This window comes from Phacochoerus africanus, chromosome X (genome assembly GCF_016906955.1).
Source record: "Phacochoerus africanus isolate WHEZ1 chromosome X, ROS_Pafr_v1, whole genome shotgun sequence".
Taxonomy (NCBI): Eukaryota; Metazoa; Chordata; class Mammalia; order Artiodactyla; family Suidae; genus Phacochoerus; species Phacochoerus africanus.
This window is the reverse complement of record NC_062560.1, coordinates 127,522,838-127,544,747: the sequence shown is the minus strand read 5'-3', so window position 1 is coordinate 127,544,747 and position 21,910 is coordinate 127,522,838. Positions and strand designations below refer to the sequence as shown.

Genomic DNA, 21,910 nt, shown 5'->3' with positions numbered 1-21,910 from the left:
TTATAGAGCAGCAGAGTTGGAGATTAGAAGAGTCTGGGAGAAATGGGTTATAAAGAAGGAATGGGGACTGGGTCATATTCCATAATGTACTTTGTAAAACAGGATTAAGCCTGACTGATAATGAATGACAAAAATCCTTATCTTTGTGGTAGTGTCTGAGCTCAACAGGTAGATGAAATATTATTAATTCTGATTATCTTCTGGTGAATGCTGTGGTCTGAAATGTTTTAATTTTCCTACCCCCAGGACCTAACTTAGTAAGGCAGTTGTCAATGCTAGACAAAAGAAGAGAGCAAGAGCTATATTGTTGAGGAGTTCCCTGGTGGCTTAGTGGGTTAAGGACCTAGCATTGTCACTGCAGTGGCTTGGGTTACCGCTATGATGCAGTTTCAGTCCCTGGCCCAGAAACTTCCACATGCCATGGGTGCACCCAAAAGAACTATATTGCTGAATTATAACATCATTCCTATAAGAAAAATACAGTACTTACTCTGATGGGAACAAATGTGTTGCATTGCTATGGGCTATAGGCTGGGCAGAGCAGTTCTACTCATGACATATACATTAGGGGCCTACTCTTTGCAAGGTATTGTGTTCAGAGTTGAAAAGATTGAGATGGATTATCCATGGTCCCTGCTCTCAAGCAATTCTAGTTGGGTGGGACAGACATGCATTACTACAGAAGCATACTAGACTTTTAGAAGTCTTCAAAGGAAGTGAGGAGAGCAGTGACAAAAAAACTTGCAGACAAGTCTTGCAAAAGAAGCACCAAGTGGCAAGCCTGGATCTCTTTTAAAATGCCAAAGCTCTTGTCCAACCATGAAGTGCACCAAATGCTTGATTAAAGGTTCTACTAGCTCTGACTGGTTCAGAGTTCTTCACAAGATGACAATTCTAATTAAGCCTCAACAGACTAGAGTTCTAAACATCTCTACTGAGAATCACTTTTGTTGCAGTATAGTTCTCTTCATCCATGCTTTGGCGATGCTACGAATGTGCCAGGGTGGACAACTGCATTTGCTGATAACCATAAATGAGATAACTAATTTCTTCTGTAAATTATTTTTGCTCAGTGTGATCAGAGGGTTATTGAGTCTTGGATCCATTCTCAGAGCTTACTAGGCTACAAATTCAGAAGTGTGTTATGAAGTGCTAGCTGTGTGGCTGATTCCTGACAGGGCTTAAAATATGTTTCTGCTAATCAGTCTTGGTTAACTCTCTGCCTAGCTTGTGCAAAGGTGCTCCTTTAGGGTCTGCCTGTTGAAACTGTATTAAGTCTTTTCCAGTCTGGATTTTAATTTATATAGTAAATGTGTACATAAGGTACTCAGGGAATCAAGATATGAAAGGAGGCTCCAGAGGCTGTAGCACACATGGTTGACTCTCTGAGTAGAGTTAATATTTAATATGCCTTATCTGCTTGCTTTTCTATATAACACCTCTCACCCCATTAGGACTTCCTTTCATGCCCTGCTTGAATTAGGCTCACCAGGCTCTCATTCCCCATCCTCTTGAGTAATCCAACACTTAGAAGGAGGTTCTGACTATTCCTTCTTCCTCAGTTTTGGAAGACTTTGGGTACACAACTGATTCTAGGGGAGACTGTATAGAATATTCATAGATGGGGAGAATGAAGGCAAGGAGAGATTAGGGAAATTGCCCAAGATACAAAGCAAGTTAAGTGGCAGAACTCAGGACTTCTAGCTTCTAGTGTAGGTATTAAAGACTAAAATACTATTACTAATAATTATAAAATTACCATTATATTATTTAAAAATATTATAATTATACTACTATAATTAATTATATAACTATGACCATACTATTGTTAATAACAGTAAAAATAAGAGTAATGTTAACTATAGAAGCTTCTATTTATTGAGGGATTATTCTGTGCTAGATATTGTGCTGTGGGCTTTATAAACATCATCTTATGGATTCCCCAACAAATCTCTGAGTCTGGTATCATCACACACATTTTGCATATGATAAAACTGAGGCTCAGTAGGGTAAAACACCTTGTTCAAGGTCATTTTACAAGTAGGTGGGATTGTTAGAGTTTTAGTCTGAGTTTGACTTTAAGCTCTTATTGTTAAGTACAACACTGTGTATAGCTCATACGTATATCTAAAATATGAAGAAATTAGAAGAAAATGTTAATAGAATTTAAAAGTAAATAAAAGAAAGCCTTAAATTTAGGTTAATAAATGCTACCAAGAGAAAGAATCAATTGGTTTAAAAGCAAGCTCTGGCTTGGCAACAATTCATAAGAAATAGATGATATAATGATTTTGTTTGTCCACAAATTCAATAGGACCTAGACTGTGATGCAGCTAAAGAACCATTTTCTACAGTTGTGTTATTAGGAGAACAGCATCCACAGTAAGGGAAGTGAAACTCCTACCAAGATCAGACCATGTCCTGAGTCTTGAGGTCTCTTATGGTCTATTCAGAAGAGAACTACCAGAATGGGGAAGGAGGAGAAACAAAAGAAGGAACTGGCCATATTCATTCAGGAGATGACTAGACTCATGAGGAACCATGGCTACACTCTCCAACTCTAAAAGGAAGGAGCAGGCTTTTCTTTACTGTGTCACCAGAGAGAACTACGAGATCATTCACTGGGTTTGGAGTTAAAGGAAGACAGGTTTTAATTTACAAGGTAGATTTTTCTAATTAGAAAGCTCTCTTACAATGAAATAGGTTACCTAGTCTTCAATGGAAATTTTTAAGCAGAGGTTAGAGGACAACTTTTAGTACTGCTATACTGGAGATTCCTATTCCTATGATAGGTGATATGGGGTGGTTACTAGGTAAAACCATTCTACTCTGACATTCTAGGGGTTTTTTGTTTGTTTTAAAGGGGCCATTTTTTAGTGGGGTTTATTTTCTCCTTTCAACTAGGAAGTTGGTGATCTTGTCACGTATGCTCTAAATGTCTTTCAGTGGCAGCTGCTTCTCATTTTTCTCTCTCCCCAGGTGTCACCACTGTTCTCACCATGACCACTTTGAGTATCAGTGCCAGAAACTCCTTACCTAAAGTGGCATACGCGACGGCCATGGATTGGTTCATAGCCGTCTGTTATGCCTTTGTATTTTCTGCGCTGATTGAATTCGCCACCGTCAACTACTTCACAAAGCGCAGTTGGGCTTGGGAAGGCAAGAAGGTGCCAGAGGCCCTGGAGATGAAGGTAAGACACAGCAATAGTGGGGGCTGGGAAGCACTCCCTGAGAGAACTGTATTGAAACCAGGAGTGGGCAGCCTGCAGCCTGTGGGAACTGGCCAGGGCTGTGTGCTATTCACTGGGGTCATCAATCCAATTCTCAACTGGAGTGCTTCTTGGCAATGTGGAGTGTTTGCTGGGGACAAAGAAAAGAGGGTAGGTATCGCGGAGGGCTGATATCTTATGGTGAGGGACCAAACCTAAGTGTGATACTGCTGAACCCAAGGGGAACCAGTTGTACTTACAAACTCACCCAGAAGAGTGGACTTATCCTCAACCCAGAGAACAGTCTCTAGGCCACTCTGCCTCTCTCTTTTCCAGTATGTTCCCATTATGATCAAACAAAAGTGATCATCATTCCTTCTATGTCTTTGCTTATTTTTTATTTTCTACCTGGAATGTTCTTTTCTTATTTTCTTGCCTGATAAAGACCCAGATGAAGTGCTATTTTCTCCATAAAACCTTTCCAGAATTTCCAGATAGCTTTAGCTTTTGTTGGGGTTGGAGGAGGGTGCTCATGATATTAAAAGCATTTATTTGTATTAGAGTTATTTGCTTCCTCGCTAGACTGAACTTCTTGAGGACAAGGGTTTGTCTGCATTCTTTCTAACTAGTTAGTATCCTTGCACAGCATTTGACACATAGTAAAAGCTGAATTAATGTTAATTGGATTAGTAAATGGATGAGAAAGAAGAAAAAAGAGAGGGGGAAAAAAAGAACCAATAAGCCACCTAGAATTGGTAGAAAAGAAAACATGAATACAGTGAAATCAAAGTTATTATCATTGGCTAGTTTAAAGAGTTCAGATTCCTTGCTCTAGATGAAGGCTATCAAAAGATGCTAAAAAAGAACCTGGCAGATGTGGTCCCAGAACCATTCTAGTATTCTTTGAAGAATCATGAAGAAGAGAAAACATAATGAAGATTTTTTCAAACTAGAGGAAAATATAGATTCCATAGAATATAGATTGACGAGTTAGAAACATTTTATAATAGATTTCAACTATTTATTTAGATAGAATTTATTAACTCTTTGCTATAAATTATGAAGGAATAAGTATGTTTTTACTTATTCCATCTACTTTACCATAGGAATTTGTTGGTTGATTATTATAATTAGTCTAGTTGTTACCTTTGTATCCTTAAAATATGTTTACCAATCTAATATTTGATTTATCAGTTATGAACAGGGTCTATTGATTCTTCACCCACTACAAGATATAAGGAAATTACTATACTTATCCTACCCTCACCTTCTCTCTTTACCAGTCCCTGTTATTTCCCACCTTTTCTTATATTATTTCTACATTAAGTTTTTTAGCATTTACTTGCTTTTATGCAGCCATAATTTCTACAGTTGATTAGTCATTGTTCTACATTTAAATAGGTTCTTTTCTCAAAAGAGCCCTTTTGTCCATTTTCCCATTCATTGCTTAGTTACTTCAAGGTTTTACATTTCTTCATAACAACATTCAGTGCTAGAACTGAGTATATCAGTTAGTGTCTATGTGGACATCATAAAAGAGGATGTGACCTATAATTTGTACAACAGCTCAAAGAGAATTCAAATAAAAACACAAGACAGATAAATTTACACATGGAAGATAGTAGGAAATACAGTTCCCATACAGTTTTTCTTAAAGAAATTTAAGACCAGCCTGAGAAGCTCTCATATAATAGGGGGGCTTGATTTTATGACCTGGAAGTCCACATAAATGTGTCTTTTATTTACAAATTCTAGTAAAAGGATGTATCTTGATCTATCTGTATGAATTTTTCCTAGGACAGCATGTTGCCCTTTAAGCCTATAGAATTCATAACTGTCTTTGTTTTAGGAGAACTTTCACAAAACACATTTTTTCTCTCTCATCTTCCTAGAAGCATAGATTATACGTGTAGTAGAACTTTGTCCTTCATATCTACCATTTTTTTGTCTTTTTTTTTGCCTTTTCTAAGGCCACACCCGCGGCATATGGAGGTTCCCAGGCTAGGGGTCGAATCGGAGCTGTAGCCGCCAGCCTACACCACAGCCACAGCAACACGGGACCCGAGACACATCTGTGACTTACAGCACAGCTCATGGCAACGCCGGATCCTTAACCCATTGAGCGAGGCCAGGGACCAACCTGCAACCTCATGGTTCCTAGTCGGGTTCATTAACCACTGAGCCACGATGGGAACTCTCATATCTACCATTTTTCTCAAATAATTTCTGTTATTTTCCATTTCATTTTTCTCAAGTCTATCTATCTTCTATGTCTCTGACCATTTTTACCAGTGTCTAATCACCTTCATTTCTGTAGTAGTATTATTTTCCCTTATATTAATTTTATGATTTCTGCTGACATTTTTTTCAAGTGTTCTGTGTTTGTTGTTCTACAAACCTATATTGGTCATTTTACCTCCTCTTTGTAACATATTTTGCATCAGTACCATATTGGTTTTTTTTCAATTATTACTTGAAGTTGTATTAGAGGAGTTGTTTACTCATGCTGCTATATTATGAAAGTATCATTTTGGGAAGGGACTAAGAAAATGAGTAGGGAGTTCCCGTCATGGCGCAGTGGTTAACAAATCCGACTAGGAACCATGAGGTTGCGGGTTCAGTCCCTACCCTTGCTCGGTGGGTTAACGATCCGGCGTTGCCCTGAGCTGTGGTGTAGGTTGCAGACGCGGCTCGGATCCTGCGTTGCTGTGGCTCTGGCGTAGGCCGGTGGCTACAGCTCCGATTGGACCCCTAGCCTGGGAACCTCCATATGCCGCGGGAGCGGCCCAAGAAATAGCAAAAAGACAAAAAAAAAAAAGAAAATGAGTAGGGATAGTAGTGAGTAGTTGAGAGTAAACAGTTGAAAGTGAGTAGTTTGAGTATCATATGTTATTTATATATAAATTCTTATAAATAACTCACAAGAATTTCCTCCATATATGGTGCAGTGTGTGTTTCTGTGTGTTTATGTCTCTCTGTGTGTAGAATTGTATCCTTTAATTTTTCCATTTTCTGCCTCCTCTGATACTATGTGTGATCCAATAGTATTATAGGATATTTTAGCTACCAGACTAAAAATTGATTTTTTTTTTCAAAACAGAGCTTATTTGTTTTCTCTTTCAGGTCCTTCCACTCACTTTTTAGGACTCTATTTTTGGCCCAAAATCTAGAACAGTAGGCATCCTTAGTGTATTCTTCACCCTGATACAATTTTACTGTATTAGAAGCCCTTACTTTTGGGGATGAGGGTTAAAAATTCTAAGTTCTTTTAATTTTCATCAAAGATGGAGTTTTGGTTTTTATATCTCATTTTCCTTACAGAGAAGAAAAGTAAGGAAAAATATCCTTGCTATGACATATTAAAATGAAATGTAACCAAGATTATATTATTAAACAGATGGTTTAAGAGCAGTCAGCAGCAACCACTGATATCAAGTGTGAGTTCACTAAGAAGAAATAATGCCAAACTAACCTTGAGAAAATGTATGAAAAGTGTACTAGACTGGTGGAACAGGAAATATATAGACTTTATCAAGATGTCCAACTAACTTTTTAAAATTATGTCTTAAGAAGAAAGAGCAGTTGAAAAAAAATGGTATGATTAAGCCGATGTAGTTGGTTGACCAGTTGAACTCAAATAGAATTAACTGATGGATGACATCAACCTGAATGGATGTTCCTATGGTAAGCCACAGGGCTTTATCTTTGACCCTTCCTTTTTAAATGCTATCATCAGTGACGTAAATGAAAATATATAATTTAGGAGATTCAGATTTGCAATCTGGCATTAATGAATGTTGGTCGAAGAGGAGTATCTTTTGAATTAGAATCAAAGAGAATTTCTGAAGTTTGAAAGAAAAGGATGCAATTAAAACAGTAACATTTGCTAAATGCAACAAATTCTTATACATAGATTCCCCCAAAATGAGTTCTGGGGTAAAAAATCTTAGCAGAAATTGCGTGTTATAAATAAGATGCTGGGATATAGGGAAAAATCAATTTAATAAGCTGTGGTGTAACTCTTGAAAAGCCAAATTTAACTCAAGTCTGAATTAGGAATTACCTAGAACAAGTGAGATGATAAGCCCTTTTTATTCTGTACAGGTTGAGCTATGTTTAAATATACTGTTCCAGTTTGGTTACTACAATGGAGAAAGGATAGATGTCTTGAGGAAATGATGATTGCTAACTTAAGATACTGAAAGGAAGTCATAGATATCTTGTGCAAAATCTTAATAGGCTTGTTTTTTATGGCTAGGAATAGGTACAGGGGTGATTTGAAGTTAGAGGACTAGAATAGATTAAGAGACTTTACATGTAGATGTCAAAAATGATGACCATTTGTAGATGTCAAAAATGATGATCATTTATCCAATTCCAGAAGTGCTAAAGATGAAAAAAGAACAAAAAGAATTGTCAAGCTCTTCTGCAAAGATCCTGATCTCAGACTTCCTCAGTCCCTCTCCATAGTCAATCTATTTAAGTTATTGAAAGGATGGTGATTATGAGATTTGAATTAAAAAAACCTATGGAATGCATAAAAATGGATCTTTAATGTGAAGGTGCTATGCTTTGACTGCTACAATATTAAGGAACTAAGAGAACTATTGACACAGAAAAAAAATGAAGTGCATTGAAAGTAAAATTAGTGGAATTTAATAAATTAATTATTTCTTTTCCCTCCTTTAGAGAGACATCTTAAACCTTATTTGCTTCATAAAGCCAGAATGGGTGAGCACAAAACTGTTAAAAACTAATGTAAATGATTAAGAAATATATTTCTGATCTCTACTGTAATCAAGGATTAGATAAAATGTGAGGTGGGGGGAATAAAGGAAAGGAAACTAAGGTATAGGCAGGAACAAAACCTCATTTTCAAATGAAGACAAATGACTGCCTTATAATAGCACTCTGTAAAATAGATGAACTGTGAGCTTCTGAGGAACAACTACATGTTTTATTACCACTTCCTTTAAAAAAACTCACTAAAATGAGGTAAAGAAATAAAATAGGTAGAAGTCCACAAGTACCAGGAGAATTAGAGAAGGGATTTCAGTCAGACAAGAGATTGTAATGTTATTTTTTAGAAAAATGAGTGTTGAAAGAAAGAGTAAAAACTGATTTATCAAGCTGGAGTGAGATAGAACCCTAGAGAAATTCAGTATTTGAGGTACCTGGTACCGCAGACAAATCACAGGGGTGCAATTAGGGGGACTGGCTACAAGTCTATGTATAGAATACTCTAGACCCCAGAGCCTGCCCAAGATATAAAATGTCTATAGCCAGATATATACTTTCCTGAAGAACAGCATAAGTTTCTCTTCTAGAGGAGCTGAATGTCTCTAGAGAAAATACCTTTACATACTGGCATTTGGAGTATCCCATAAAATGACCTCCTTCCAACCAATCTTCTTAAATCATAGTTTACCAATCAACAAGCCTAGCTCAGGTACACTGAGCATACAGACATCTTTTATGTTGCCAAATAATATTTGGATACCATGGATTACCAAGGTGAAGTTTGCAATGTGAAAGAGAGAAGTAAAGATTTTTTTTAAAAAACCTCATCTTGGCGAGAACAGAACTAATTTAGGGAATTAAAGAGAATTTAAGGAAAACAAAAGTAAATTTTCTCTTATATTTGTAAATATATCATACATAAAATAAGAATGGAATGCTAATATAGAAGGAAACCAGAGAATAAGGAAGAGCTCTTGAAATGAAAAAGAATTTCCAAAATAAAAATCTTAATAAAGAGGTGGGAAAATAAACTGAAGAAAATCTCCTGCAAGTAGGGTAAAAAGGAAAAAAAAAGGAGAATGTAAAAGAAAAGGTTAAGGGACTTAGGGATGAATCCAGGAAGTTCATCTAACTCAGAAGCTACAGAATGAGTAAACAGAGAGAGAAAAGTGAACAAAGGAAATTAACAAAGAACTAATACAGGACATCTTTACAAATGGGAAGTATGAGCTTCCAGGTTGAAAGTGTCCTCATAGGCCCACATCATCTTGAAATTTTAGAAAACTAGGGATAAATGATAGTCTAAAGAGCTTCTAAAAAGACAGTAAGTGTTATATATACAAAGAAATGATTACCAGAATGGCATCAGACTTCTCAGCTACAGTGGATGCTGGAAGACAGTGGAACAGAAAAACTCAAATCTGAAGGACAAATTATTTTCAACCTTGAATCGTATGCCTAGCCAAAGTATGAATTAAGTAGAAAGGTATAGTACTATGCTTCGACCTGCAATAACTTCCCATATATTCCACCTTAGGAAAATACTGGGGTGTATATTCTATTAAAACTCAAAACAGTTGAACACAAAAGAGAAATACATTGGATCCAGACAAGAGGATATCCTATAGAGGAGATAGATTAAGGGAATTCCTAAAAAGAAAGCTGTACATCAGTTAAACCTGGAGAGGAACCAGTGCAGTTTGTAGCAAGAAACTAGAGATATTTATCTAGTCATTTATAATGATGTTAGCACTGATTATGGCTCAAACTAAAAATATTGTTATAATGTTATTGGTGCATGGAGGAAGGGTTCCATAAGTGAGGTAAATCATTATCATGAAAAGATGAATGGTTTTATATAAAACCAATAGCAGTATAAGCATGTTATTTAGAAGTATAGAAATAACTATTAGAGGTATTAGGTAAGAGAATTAAAAATAATTATGAGTTACTGGATAAAGCTGGGTATATGAGGGTAAGGGTTTCTTGGTTTTCATTATAAGTCTTTACATTAATTTTTTTAACTATGTTCATTATTACCTTGATTACATTTTGAATATTAAAAATAATAAAAGCAGATTAAAATAATAAACCAGTTCACTTAAGAAGATAATTATTATTCTTAGAACTGCTTTTAAAATATTCATAAATTCTTACCAAATTTTTGGAAACACATTAATTTTAGGCTCTTTTTCTTATTTTCAAATAAGAATATTTTAATGCTCTAGAATTATACTTTATCTTATTTTCATTAGAGAAAATACTTAACTTCCATCCATAGCATGGAGAAGCTTAGTTTCTTATCATTAATGGCTTTTAAACATTTGGGGCATTCCTACAAAAATAGCCACAAATCGAGTTATTGCTTGGTATTTTCTCTCTGGTGTAATGATATTCACTGTGAGTTAAGTCTGGTGGCCTTCCCACCCTGTTCTACAGTAGGCATGAATGCTCTTGCAACAGTTATACTCTATCACTGGTGAATAAGTTGAAATACAAGAAAACAGGGAGATCAGGAAAGATGGCATAATAGAAAGACCCTGAGATCACCTCCTCTTATGGGCATACCAAAAATCACAACTATTTGTAGAAACAACATTGATTTAGAAGGCCAGAACCTACCATAAAAGATCTACAACTAGAGGTATAAAGAAGGAACCACAGTGAGATGTGAAGGAAGGGTGAAGTCCTGATATAGTCAAGTCCCATATCTTTGGGTAGGTGATACACAAATGAGAGAATAATTTCAAATGCAGAAGCACTCCCAGAGGAGTCTGAGAAGTCTAAGCCCCATGTTGGGCTCCCCAGCCCAGGATCCTGCACCAGGAATATGAGCCCCCAGAGCATTTGGTTTTGAAGGCTATTGGGACTTACTTTCAGGAGTCCCAGAGGGCTGGGATAAATAGAAACCAGCTCACTCTGGAGACACAGACACTGGTGGCAGCCATTTTGGGTAAATCATTCTACCAGGTGGATGCTGATGCTAGCAAGCACCATTGTGGAATCCTCCTTCTAGCTTATTAGCCTCAGGACCCAGCCCTGCCCTGACCAAACAGCCTATAGGCAAAAGTGCTGAGACACATCAGGCTGAGCAACTAAATGGGCATGGGCATAGCCCCACCCATCAACAGACAGCCTGCCTTAAGAGCCCCTGATCCCACAGCCACCCCTCAAAATGGTTCTGCCTACCACCAGGCCAGGGACCTTGTCCCACAAACCAGTGTGCAGGCACCAGAACTGGAACCCCCAAGGACAGCCAGCCAGAAAGTCTGTGACCCAGCTCCACCCACCAGTGGGTAGGCACCAGCCCCAGGATCTTCTAGGCTCTGGCCCCACCCTCAAGTGAGCCTGCTCTAGTCTTGGGACCAGCCTCAACCACCAACAGACAAAAACAATTAACAAAATAGCAGTAAGAATGTACACATCAGTAATTACTTTAAATGTCAATGGACTAGTTATCAAAAGACATGGAGTGGCTGAATATATATACAGAAATAAGACCCACATATATGTTGCCTACAAGAGACCCACTTCAGTTCCAAACACACACACACACAGACTGAGGGGATGCAAAAAGGTATTCCATGCAAATGGAAATCAAAATAAAGCCAGGGTAGCGATACTTACATCAGACAAAATAAACTTTAATAAAGACTGTTATAAGAGATAAGAATGGACATTACATAATGATTAAGGGATAAATCAAAGAAGAAAATATAACAATTGTAAATATATATGCACCCAACATAAGAGCGCTCAATATATAAGGAAAATGTTAATGAACATAAAGGGAGAAATTGACAGTAATGCAATAATAGGGGACTTTAAAACCCCACTTACGTCAGTGGACAGATACCCAAACAGAAAATTATCAGGTAGACACTAGCCTTAAATGACACATTAGACCAGATGATCATATGCTAGGCCACAACACAAGCCTCAGTAAATTTAAGAAAATTGAAACCATTTCAAAGCATCTTTTCTGAGCACAACATTATAAGATTAGAAATCAACTACAAGAAAAAATGAAACTGTAAAAACCACAAACACGTGGAGGCCAAAAAATATGCTACTAAACAACCAATGAATCATTGAAGAAGTCAAAGAGGAAATAAAAAACATACCTGGAGACAAATGAAAATGAAAACACAGGGATATAGAATCTTTGTTGGAGATGTAGCAAAAGCAATTCTAAGAGGGAAGTTTATAGCAATAAAAGCCTACCTCGGGAAACAAGAAAAATCTCAAATACATAGCTTAACCCTACACTTAAAGGAGTTGGAGAAAGACAAACAAAACCCAAAGTTAGTAGAAGGAAGAAAATCATAAAGACCAGAGAAGAAATAAATGGAGAATTAAAACATTTTAAAAAGTCAATGAAACTAAAAGCTGGTTCTTTGAAAAGATAAACAAAATTGATAAACCTTTAGCCAGATTCATCAAGAAAAAAAAAGAGAGTGGGCCCAAATCAATACAATCAGAAACAAACAAAAGTTACAACTGACATTACAGAAATACAAAGGATCATAAGAGAATACTGCAATTAACTGTATGCCAATAAAACAGATAGCCTAGAAGAAATGAGCAAATTCCTCGAAATGTACAATTTCCTAAGACTGATCCAGGATGAAAAAGAAAATATGAACATACCATTACCAGTACTGAAATTGAATCAGTAATTTTTTTAAAAAGTCCCAAGACAGAAATCCAGGAACAGGTGACTTCATAGGTGAATTTTATAAACATCTAGAGAAGAGTTAACAACTACTCCAAAAAATTTCAGAGGAAGGGACAATTCCAAACTCATTCTATGAGGCCACCATCACCCTGATACCAAAACCAAAGATATCACAAAGAAGAAAATTGCAGGCCAATATCCCTGATGAACATAGATGAAAAAATCCTCAACAAAATACTCGTAGACTGACTCCAGTAATACAATAGAAGGATCATACATCATGATCAAGTGGGATTTATCCCAAGGTTGCAAGGATCTTTCCTTATCTTTACTTGGCCATTTCCTGAGGAAACTACTTCCTCAGCTGCCATTGCAGGTGGAAGACACCCTTCCATTTCTTCCTTGCTGCTTCCAAGTCATTACCTACTCCTTTACTTCATGCAAACTGCTTTGTGCTTTGGTGCTCATCCTATCTGGCTATCTTGCTCTTTGACTTCATCATTTTATCAACATTATTTTCTCCTCTATGCTCATCTTTATATAGGATTTTTACAACTAGTTTACATTATTTGGAACTTCAAGTTCTGTCTTTGTTTTTCCTTTGAAGACCCATCTGACATTAGAAATTAGAATTGAGCCTGTAGCCAGTTGTAACAAATGAGCTCTGGGTTGTCCCACCTGTCAGGCACTGCTTCTGTTTCCACCACTAGGTGAGGGCTTTGGAATGAACTAGTCTGATTACCTGAATACTTGTTCTAGTGGGCTTTTTTGGGGGGGGGGGGTTGTTTTGTTTTGTGTTCAGGAAGACTATAAGTGTTAAGCCAGCCAATGGTATTAGTATCTTGGAACTGTGACTTGATATCTAAAAATCTCATAATAAACTTCATTATGGACACATGAGGTCAAATGTTCTATACGGCTCACCATCATGTCATCCCTGCTCAATGCTCAGATTGTTTCCTCTGTGGTTATTTAGCTTCCCCTCAGCTTTTAACTTTATACTCTACTGTGTCTTTTTCCAAATTTATCCTCCTACCCCTCCCCTCATAAACTTTCCTTCACTTCCCTCAGGAACTCCTGTTCATTGTGCTTCTTCACTGAATAACTCCTATCTTAACTGAGACTTCCTTTTCACTGCCTCCCTGTTTGGCAGAAGCTATTATTCTTCTCACTCCCATTTTCTAGAAGTGTAGTTCACATCCTCTTAATCCGCAATATTGCCTTCAGACTTAATCTTCCATTCTTTTACACAAAATATGTCACCATTGAAAGTCCAGATCTTTGCTTGGATTCTCATCTATTAGGATTTCATGTTTTTATTTTACTTCGTTGATATTTTTCTGTTCAGTCAATTCCCCATATCTATCACCAGCCTCATTAAGTTAGCCCCTTAATTTTATTCCTCTGCTTTTGTGTCAACCATGCATTCTCTGCCCATCAGCCAGAGTGACCACTCATATTTGCAAAGTAGAAAAATTTTGCTCAAAATACTTTAATGGCTTCCCACCACAGTTAAATCAAAATCCATAATTCTTACCTTGGATTTTGGAGCCTCACAAGATCTGGTCCCCAGATCTGTGATGCTAACTCTTACCATCATATCATTTTGTCCACATTAATTCCACTTAAGTCACACTGGTCTCCTTGATGATCTGTGTACAAATTACTATCATTCTAACCCCAAAGTGCTTTGTCACTACTGTTATTTGTCTCTGGAAGTTTTGTTGTTCTGATCTTTTCATGGCTTGCTTTCTCATTTTATTCAGATATTTCTTCACCTTCTCAGAGAGACTTTCTCTGAATAGCTTTCATCATCCTTCTCTGACCCTGCCCTGCTTTATACACTGCCATTATTTTATACATTACCTATACTTCTCACTCTTGACATTACATTGTTGTATATATTTAGTCACTTCCACATTTATTATGTACCCCCTGCATTCACTGGAATGTGAGCTTTTGAGGTCATGGGCCATGTTTCACTATTTACTGCTGTACCCCCAGCACCTAGCACAGAGCCTGCCATGTTGTAGACATTCAGTAAATACTTAACAAATGAAAAAATAACCTTTGTAGCATTTCAAAATCCATGATTCCTTCTGTTCCCTTGCTTTGCTACCCAACCTTGGCTGCATGGTGCATCACTGCAGTCACTCGTCAGCACCTTTGACCTCCTCCATCACTTCAATACAATTCCTCTACTTTTCTCTCAAAAAATTCCACAGCCATTGATGGATTAGTGACATACATGAAATTATATATTTGAATTCTGCTTGTCCTTCAACTCGTGCCTACAATCCTTCTCTGTGTTCTTAATCAGTTCTGTCTTCTATCTCTTATAAAATCTATTTTAAATTCACCTTCTCTGTGGGGATTGTAAAAGCCATGATATAAGATTTGCCTTAATTTACTGTACACCTACTGACCTCTTCTTAATCTGGCCTACTCCCTTCCTCTTCTGAATTTGCTTGACTTAGCATTTATGCCTTTTTCTGTGTTTTCTGTGTTCTCCCTTATATTTTAGTTTTCTCTTGTTTTAATTGATCTTCCTCATTAGATAGACTCAAACTGATCATCTTAATAATTTTCAGTAAGTATATTCACAATGTTATACAACCAAATTCCAGAACATTTTTATCTTGCCAAACTGAAACTCTGACCCCATTAAAAAAAATTCCCATTCTCCCCTCCCCCCGCCCCCAGCCGGCAAACACTATTCTACTTTCTCTATGAATCTGACTTCTCTAAGTACCTCACATAAGTGGAATCATACAGCATTTGTCTTTTTGTCACTGGCTTATTTCACTCAGTATAACATCTTCAAGGTCCATCCATGTTGTAGCAGGTGTCAGAGTTTCCTTCCTTTTGAAGGCTGAATAATATCCTATTGTATGGATGGACCACATTTTATTCATCCATTCTTCCCTTGGTGGGTACTTTGGTTTCATTCATCTTTTAGCTATTGAAAATTATGCTGCCATGAACTTGGGTGTACAAATATCTCTTTCAGACCTTGCTTTAAATTTTGGGGGCATATAGCCAGAAGTGGAACTGCTGGGTCATATTTTCATTCTATTATTTTCAGTTTTTTGAAGAACTGACATTCCATTTTTCACAGAATTTTCATTCCATTTTTCATAAAATTTTCATTTTAATTCCCAGCAGTACACAAAGGTTTGAGTTTATCCGCACTCTTGTTAACACTTGTTATATTCTTTTGTTGTTGTTGTTCTTATTGTTGATAGTAGGCACCCTAATGGGTGTAAGGTGTTATTCCATTGTGGTTTTCATTGGCATTTCCTTTATTACCAGTGATATTAAGCATCTTTTCACATGCTTGTTAGCCATTTCTATATCTTCTTTGGAGAAATGTCTATCCAAGCCCTTTGCCATTTTTAAAATTGGGTTGTTTGGGGTTTTATCTGTTTTGTCTTTGAATCCCATGTAGCATCTATTCCATTACCTTGCCCCATTTCTGTATGGGGTTCAGAAAGTTGGATAGCTGTTAGGGGGTTAACACAGAAGCGTGGGACCATATCTACACATACTCTGAGGTCCTACTGGTGTCAAGTACATTCAGGTTTCAACCTACTCTCTAATTAGAACTTCTGGAAATAATGGACATGAATGCCATCCGAGGAAAACTCTTTGAGTCAGACATACATTGGTCCATAAAAGTTTTCATTACTTCATCCTTAAATCTACATGAAGTGAATTTCTAGAAGGAAACATGTCCTTGCCCTGGGGTAAAACCACTTGGAGGAATTTAGAAGAGCCATTTTCACTTTGGTGGTATGGGAATGACTCCAGGATGAACTATAGAGCTGTTGTCTGTATAGGACAGGTCAAGACTCAGGAGGAACAAACTGGAAATCACATAGAGAATATGCAGTTGAGGGGGCCTGTTTCATTCTACAAAGATCTATCCTGTACCTAAGGGCCAAGCATTGGCCTACAAAGTAGGAACAGAGTTGCAACTTGGTCAAAGTTAAGTCACTCTAGTTTGTATCTATCAAATTTCAGGGCATAGAGAATTATTAGAAAACCAGATGCAGAAATGGGAATTAGTAACCATTAATCTCTGCCTCTTGCTTCTGTCTTCTCAGCACTACAACTTTTGCTTTGATCTCCCTTCTTTGACAATTTAGGTAAAATTATAGTGGCTGATTAAAATCTAACATGATGGAAAGGGCAAGGGGAATTAAAAGGTAATTTTCTTGTATTACTTAAAAAATATGTGATTAAATTAACTGCTGCTTCCCCACCTATAGAGCACAAAGTGCCTACAGAGCTAAAGAAAGTGTTTGTTGTTCAGAATGATTATTTCAGAGACTTGGTCGTAACCAGCTTATAAAATGACAAAATGAAATAACATATGTGAAAGCTTCTAGCATAGTCAGAGTAATGGGTTTTTTTTCTTTCTTTTTTTTTTCTTTTTTGGTCTGCCCATGGGAAAAAAGAGATTACTAAGCAAATTAATAAGTAAGCAGGCAAGCAAGTGAAGTGTTCTTTTATTTAATAGCAAAGGCATTTAGCAGCAGGCCTCTATTCACATAATGAATTTGCTAATTATAAACGAGTCCCATGTAGTATTTAAAGCATTTACAATGTTCTTAGAAGCCTTAGAGTTCTGTCCCCTTCCACTTGTAACAGTGTAACTACAATCCAAAAAGAGAAAGAACAGTATTGTTTTTTAAATGTCCTACTACTTAGACTGTTCATTTACTTAAACCACCACCCCTCCAATGCCCCCCTTCCCTTCTCTGATTGAAAACCCTGAAGCCAGCATAGGAAGGCCTTACCATGCACACTGTCATCCAACTACAGGAAACTCCTTGTCATCCTTTAAAAAAAACAGCAGTGCTGTTGGTCATTGCCTTTTCTGAGCCACCTTTTCCAGCACTTATAGGAACTCTATCCCCACCACTGAATTCCCATCACACCTTGTTCATATCCTTTACAACCCTGATTACATTATATGGCAATGATGTCTTTATAAGCCATGTCTCCCACTGGACTGCAAACTCCTATAAAACAGGGACTGCAAATTGACTCAACTTTTAACCTTCCCACCTATCCCTAAACCCATAGCATAGTTCTTGGCCCAGTAGCTATTAGGTAAATATTGGATCAGAAAGATAAATAGCAGTATGGTCTAAAGGGAAAAAAATATTGGGGACTCTAAAGAAGCAAATAAAAAGAAAGAGATTAGGAGAAGGGGGTCAGTAAGAGAGGGTGGGTGTAGAGAAACTCAGGAAGGAAAGAAGTAGGAAGCAAGAAGTAAAGAAGTAAAACAGATGCTGGGAAGCAAAGTGACATTGAGAAAGGAAGCAATGTGAGGTGTGTGAAATTAGGGTGACACAACTAGTTGAAACTTTTTGTCAGTTACTCTTGGGCATTTTCGAAGCTTGTCTATCTCCACTTTCCCCTAGAAATAAAGAGGGATGGAAGGTTGAAAAGGCCAGAGTGGGAAGTAAAGCAGCAAATATTATGAGCTCTGTATTCAGACTATGAGCTGCCTTTGTCCTCTCCTGTTCCTCAGCCTCTCTCTCTTCTGATCCAGGCCTGATCTTTGTCTCCTTTTGTCTTTTCAACATGGAAGGTCCATGTTTACACAAATCATATATATGAAAACAAATGGGCACATGTGTGTATGCTTGTTTCCCATTAAGGTTTGTTTGTTTGTTTCATACTCTGGAAAAACAAGACAAAGAGCAGTGTCATAGCAAGAACCTGGCATCCCTGTCTTTGCTGTGTCAGAGGGGAAGCATTTGTGTAGCTCCTTGGGGAGGCTGTTGTTCCTGCCTGCAGCCTTGCAAGTATGGACATTTACAGTGCATGAAGGGTGTGATACTGTTATAATGATGCATGTAAACATGCCATAGTATGTATGTGTCTTTAAGGCAAAATGACTTTCAGACTCACCGAGCTCTCTTCCTCACAGGAGATGTGCCACTTGATGGTTGAAGTCTTTTGGAGTTATGTCTCGGGTAACCAAAAGGTGTCTCACACCTATAGTACAGTGCATCCCTGGATAAAAGTTGGGAGCCCAAGTGGCTAGCGTGGGCTTTGTCACTCAGCCTGAGGCTGAGTTTTCTCATCTGTCAAATGGGAGTAATCTCACATATTTATACCTCATACAGTTACTATGAGGATCAAATCGCATGATTATATAGGACCCTACATGTGACCAATATTTAATAGTTTTCCAGTGATATCTACCACCATTATTTCATCTGATCCTCTCAACAACCCTTCCAAATATTTTGATCTTCATTTTACAGATGAAGAAACTAAAGCTCTAAGAGAAGTGACTTGGCCAAAGCCACATAGCTAGTAAACCAGGATGGTGAAAATTTGTTTTCAAACTTCATTTTCAATTATCCCTAGACACAAACCTGGCTACTCAAGTGCTATTGGCTTCATGGCCATTGTTTCCTAACTTCCCTCATGGCTCATCCTCCCCACAGCCTCTGAAGGTGTTCTGTATAATGAATTACTTATCTTTTGTTTTGTTCCCCTCTTTTCCCCTACTTTTCTGGCCCCTAGAAGAAAACACCAGCAGTCCCGACAAAGAAAACCAGCACCACCTTCAACATCGTGGGGACCACCTATCCCATCAACCTGGCCAAGGACACTGAGTTCTCTGCCATCTCCAAGGGCGCTGCTCCTAGTGCCTCCTCAACCCCAACAATCATTGGTTCGCCCAAGACCACCTACGTGCAGGATATCCCAACTGAGACCAAGACCTACAACAGTGTCAGCAAGGTTGACAAAATCTCCCGCATCATCTTTCCTGTGCTCTTTGCCATTTTCAATCTGGTCTATTGGGCCACATATGTCAACCGAGAGTCAGCTATCAAGGGCATGATCCGCAAACAGTAGATAGTGGCGGCGCTGCAACCAGAGCACTCTATACCCTAGGAAGCATCCAGACACTCAAACCCCAGGGCTCCCCTTCATGTGTTTCGGATTCTTTTCGAACCCTCTACCAAACCGTGATTCTCAATATTTATGAATCTCAATGAAGAAATAATAACAGAAAAAAGTACTTGTCCCTCTAACATTGCTGAATATATCCTCAGTGGAGCCAAACACTGCCATTTGTCCAGTTGCTCATCCTACTCTGCCCGTCACCCTCAGCTGAGGACACTGCATGTATTTTATTATACTCTGCCCAGTACAGAAAGAACAGGAGACTCTATGGTCTGTCGTGAGAATCTTGGCTATTTGAGAGGTCCACATTAAGGAGGACTGTTCACTTCTCCTGATCAGATGATTCTGACTCCCTAGGGAGCCAGGCTGGGCTACCCAATATGGTCCTTCCTACCACTTCCCCTGCCTACAGTAGGGCCCACAAGGCATAAGTCTTGACAGCTAAGGCAGGGCCTGAACATGGCCCACAACCCCTTTATTTGCTTGGAGGTTAGTGGGGACAATTAAGGCTTACCACTGTCTACCATATATTGCCAAAACAAATCGAACCAACTGGGCCAGGCTGGCACCAAGATGGGTAGTGACCTGTTGTGTCCATCCCCTCAGGAAAATAGTACCCTCTTTGGTATATCTCCTCCAGGAAAGCCCTTCTCTCTCAAGCCCTTTGACCTCCCTGCCCCTGTAGCTACCTGACGATTGCTTCGTTTGGGCCTGTTACTACCTGCAAACTTTTGAGGAAAATGATTAAGTTTTTTAAAAAAAATTTATACTAAAAAGGGACATATAGAAACAAAGATCTAGATCAAATGCCTACAAAGTGATTTTTAAAAAGGTTAGAGAGATAGGAAAGTCACCTCTCTGCTAAGGCAAGTAGTCAAATACTGGATGGGGCAAGAGATTTGGGCTGGTGGTAGTTGAAGCTTGAAGTCCAGATTGCAAAGGAGGGCTACTGGCAGGTGAAAGTCAAATTCTTCCTTCCATACTCTCCACACTCCAAACCCTAGACCAGGCCCAAGAACTTTGTTCCTACCATGTCAGGGACTTCTGGTCCTCTGTTGATGCTGACTTTAAGAGGGGTGAATTGGAGTAAGTTGACATACGAGTCAACTAAATCAGTAACTTTATTACCAATTTGATAATATATTATTTAGTGGCTGTTTAATCTCATTTGTTCTTAGTGTGAGCAAAAGGGACAGGTATAATTATAATTTTTTTTAACTTAAATGAGTTCCAGATGTTTGAATGACTTGCCTAGGCTCTTTACAAGTGTCTGCAATACAGAACTATCATATGCCTCTTTACAAAGGCCAAAATGAAGATAGGGCTGAGAAGCCAGTTCTCCCTTGACTTCAGAATTGGCACAATCTCAACAGGCTTGCTGGATCTTGAATGAAGTTTGGTTGGACACCAAAAAAGATTTTTAGAAAGTCACAATGTATCACTCAAAGAGACCACTTCTAGTAGTCATGGCTCAAGGGAATGAGATTAAGATGGCAGCCACAGCCACTAGTCCAGAATATCCTAGAACCCCTAAGTAACACCAAACACAGATTCTACCTGCCCACCTCCTGAACAATGTTCCTAAGGGGTCTATCATTAGCTGCTGGTTGCCTTTTCGCCCATCCTTCCCCCATCCTCTGCTTCCTTGCCATTGCTGGGATAATGCATGCCAGTCCCATTATTCCTAAGACTGTGTCTGTAGGTAAATTCATGACTAGAAGAGTGTAGTGTCGTGGATATGTGGGGATAGGGGGTGGGATGGGTGGGGCTGTTAATGATTGTCCTGTTAATGATTGTCTTAAGGAATTTAGAATGGAAGCCTGACCTTTGCCTCTCTGTAGAAATTGTGTTTCCAAATGCTTTGGTGCAATGTTTAGTGGCTGTTTATTAAACACTTTCTGAATTGTACTTGGGCTAGAGAACTTTTTTTAGTCACTCTTTGCTTAACAGACAGTACTCTGTTTTTGTCTTTCACTTCTAGTCTCATGCCACCCTTAGTTTCTACTTCTTAACACCATTGAAATATACTGGGGGGAAGATATTCCAAGAGAAAAAGGCTATTATAGTGATCCAAACTGGAAGCCATGTGAAAAAATAGCTTTAATTGACTCAGAGGTCTCGTTATCCAATATGAGAAAGAAGGAAACACTTGTATGGTTTCCTCCACTAAATTCATGCACTGCCAAGAAATAGGGAAAAGTATTTTCTTTTCAATTATAACAGCTCCTTTTCCCCCCATTGATTATTATTTCCCTTAGCAGTAGTTCCCTTAGGTAATAGTTCCTAGGCAGAGGGAGAGTCAATATTTAATCGGTTAGTCCATGTATTAAGAAGTGAATGATGGCCT

At 38.2% G+C, this 21,910-nt stretch overlaps 1 protein-coding gene across 1 annotated transcript in view; it reads left to right on the top strand.

The window, feature by feature from the left end:
- Window positions 1–21,436, top strand: part of GABRA3 (gamma-aminobutyric acid type A receptor subunit alpha3) — a 218,160-nt gene extending 196,724 nt beyond the window's left edge. The window contains exons 9-10 of the mRNA XM_047765626.1: window positions 2,980–3,191; window positions 19,177–21,436. Coding sequence (XP_047621582.1) covers window positions 2,980–3,191; window positions 19,177–19,512 — 548 coding nt within the window. The 3' untranslated portion in view covers window positions 19,513–21,436. The remainder of the gene's footprint in view (window positions 1–2,979; window positions 3,192–19,176) is intronic.
- Window positions 21,437–21,910: the final 474 nt, after the last annotated feature.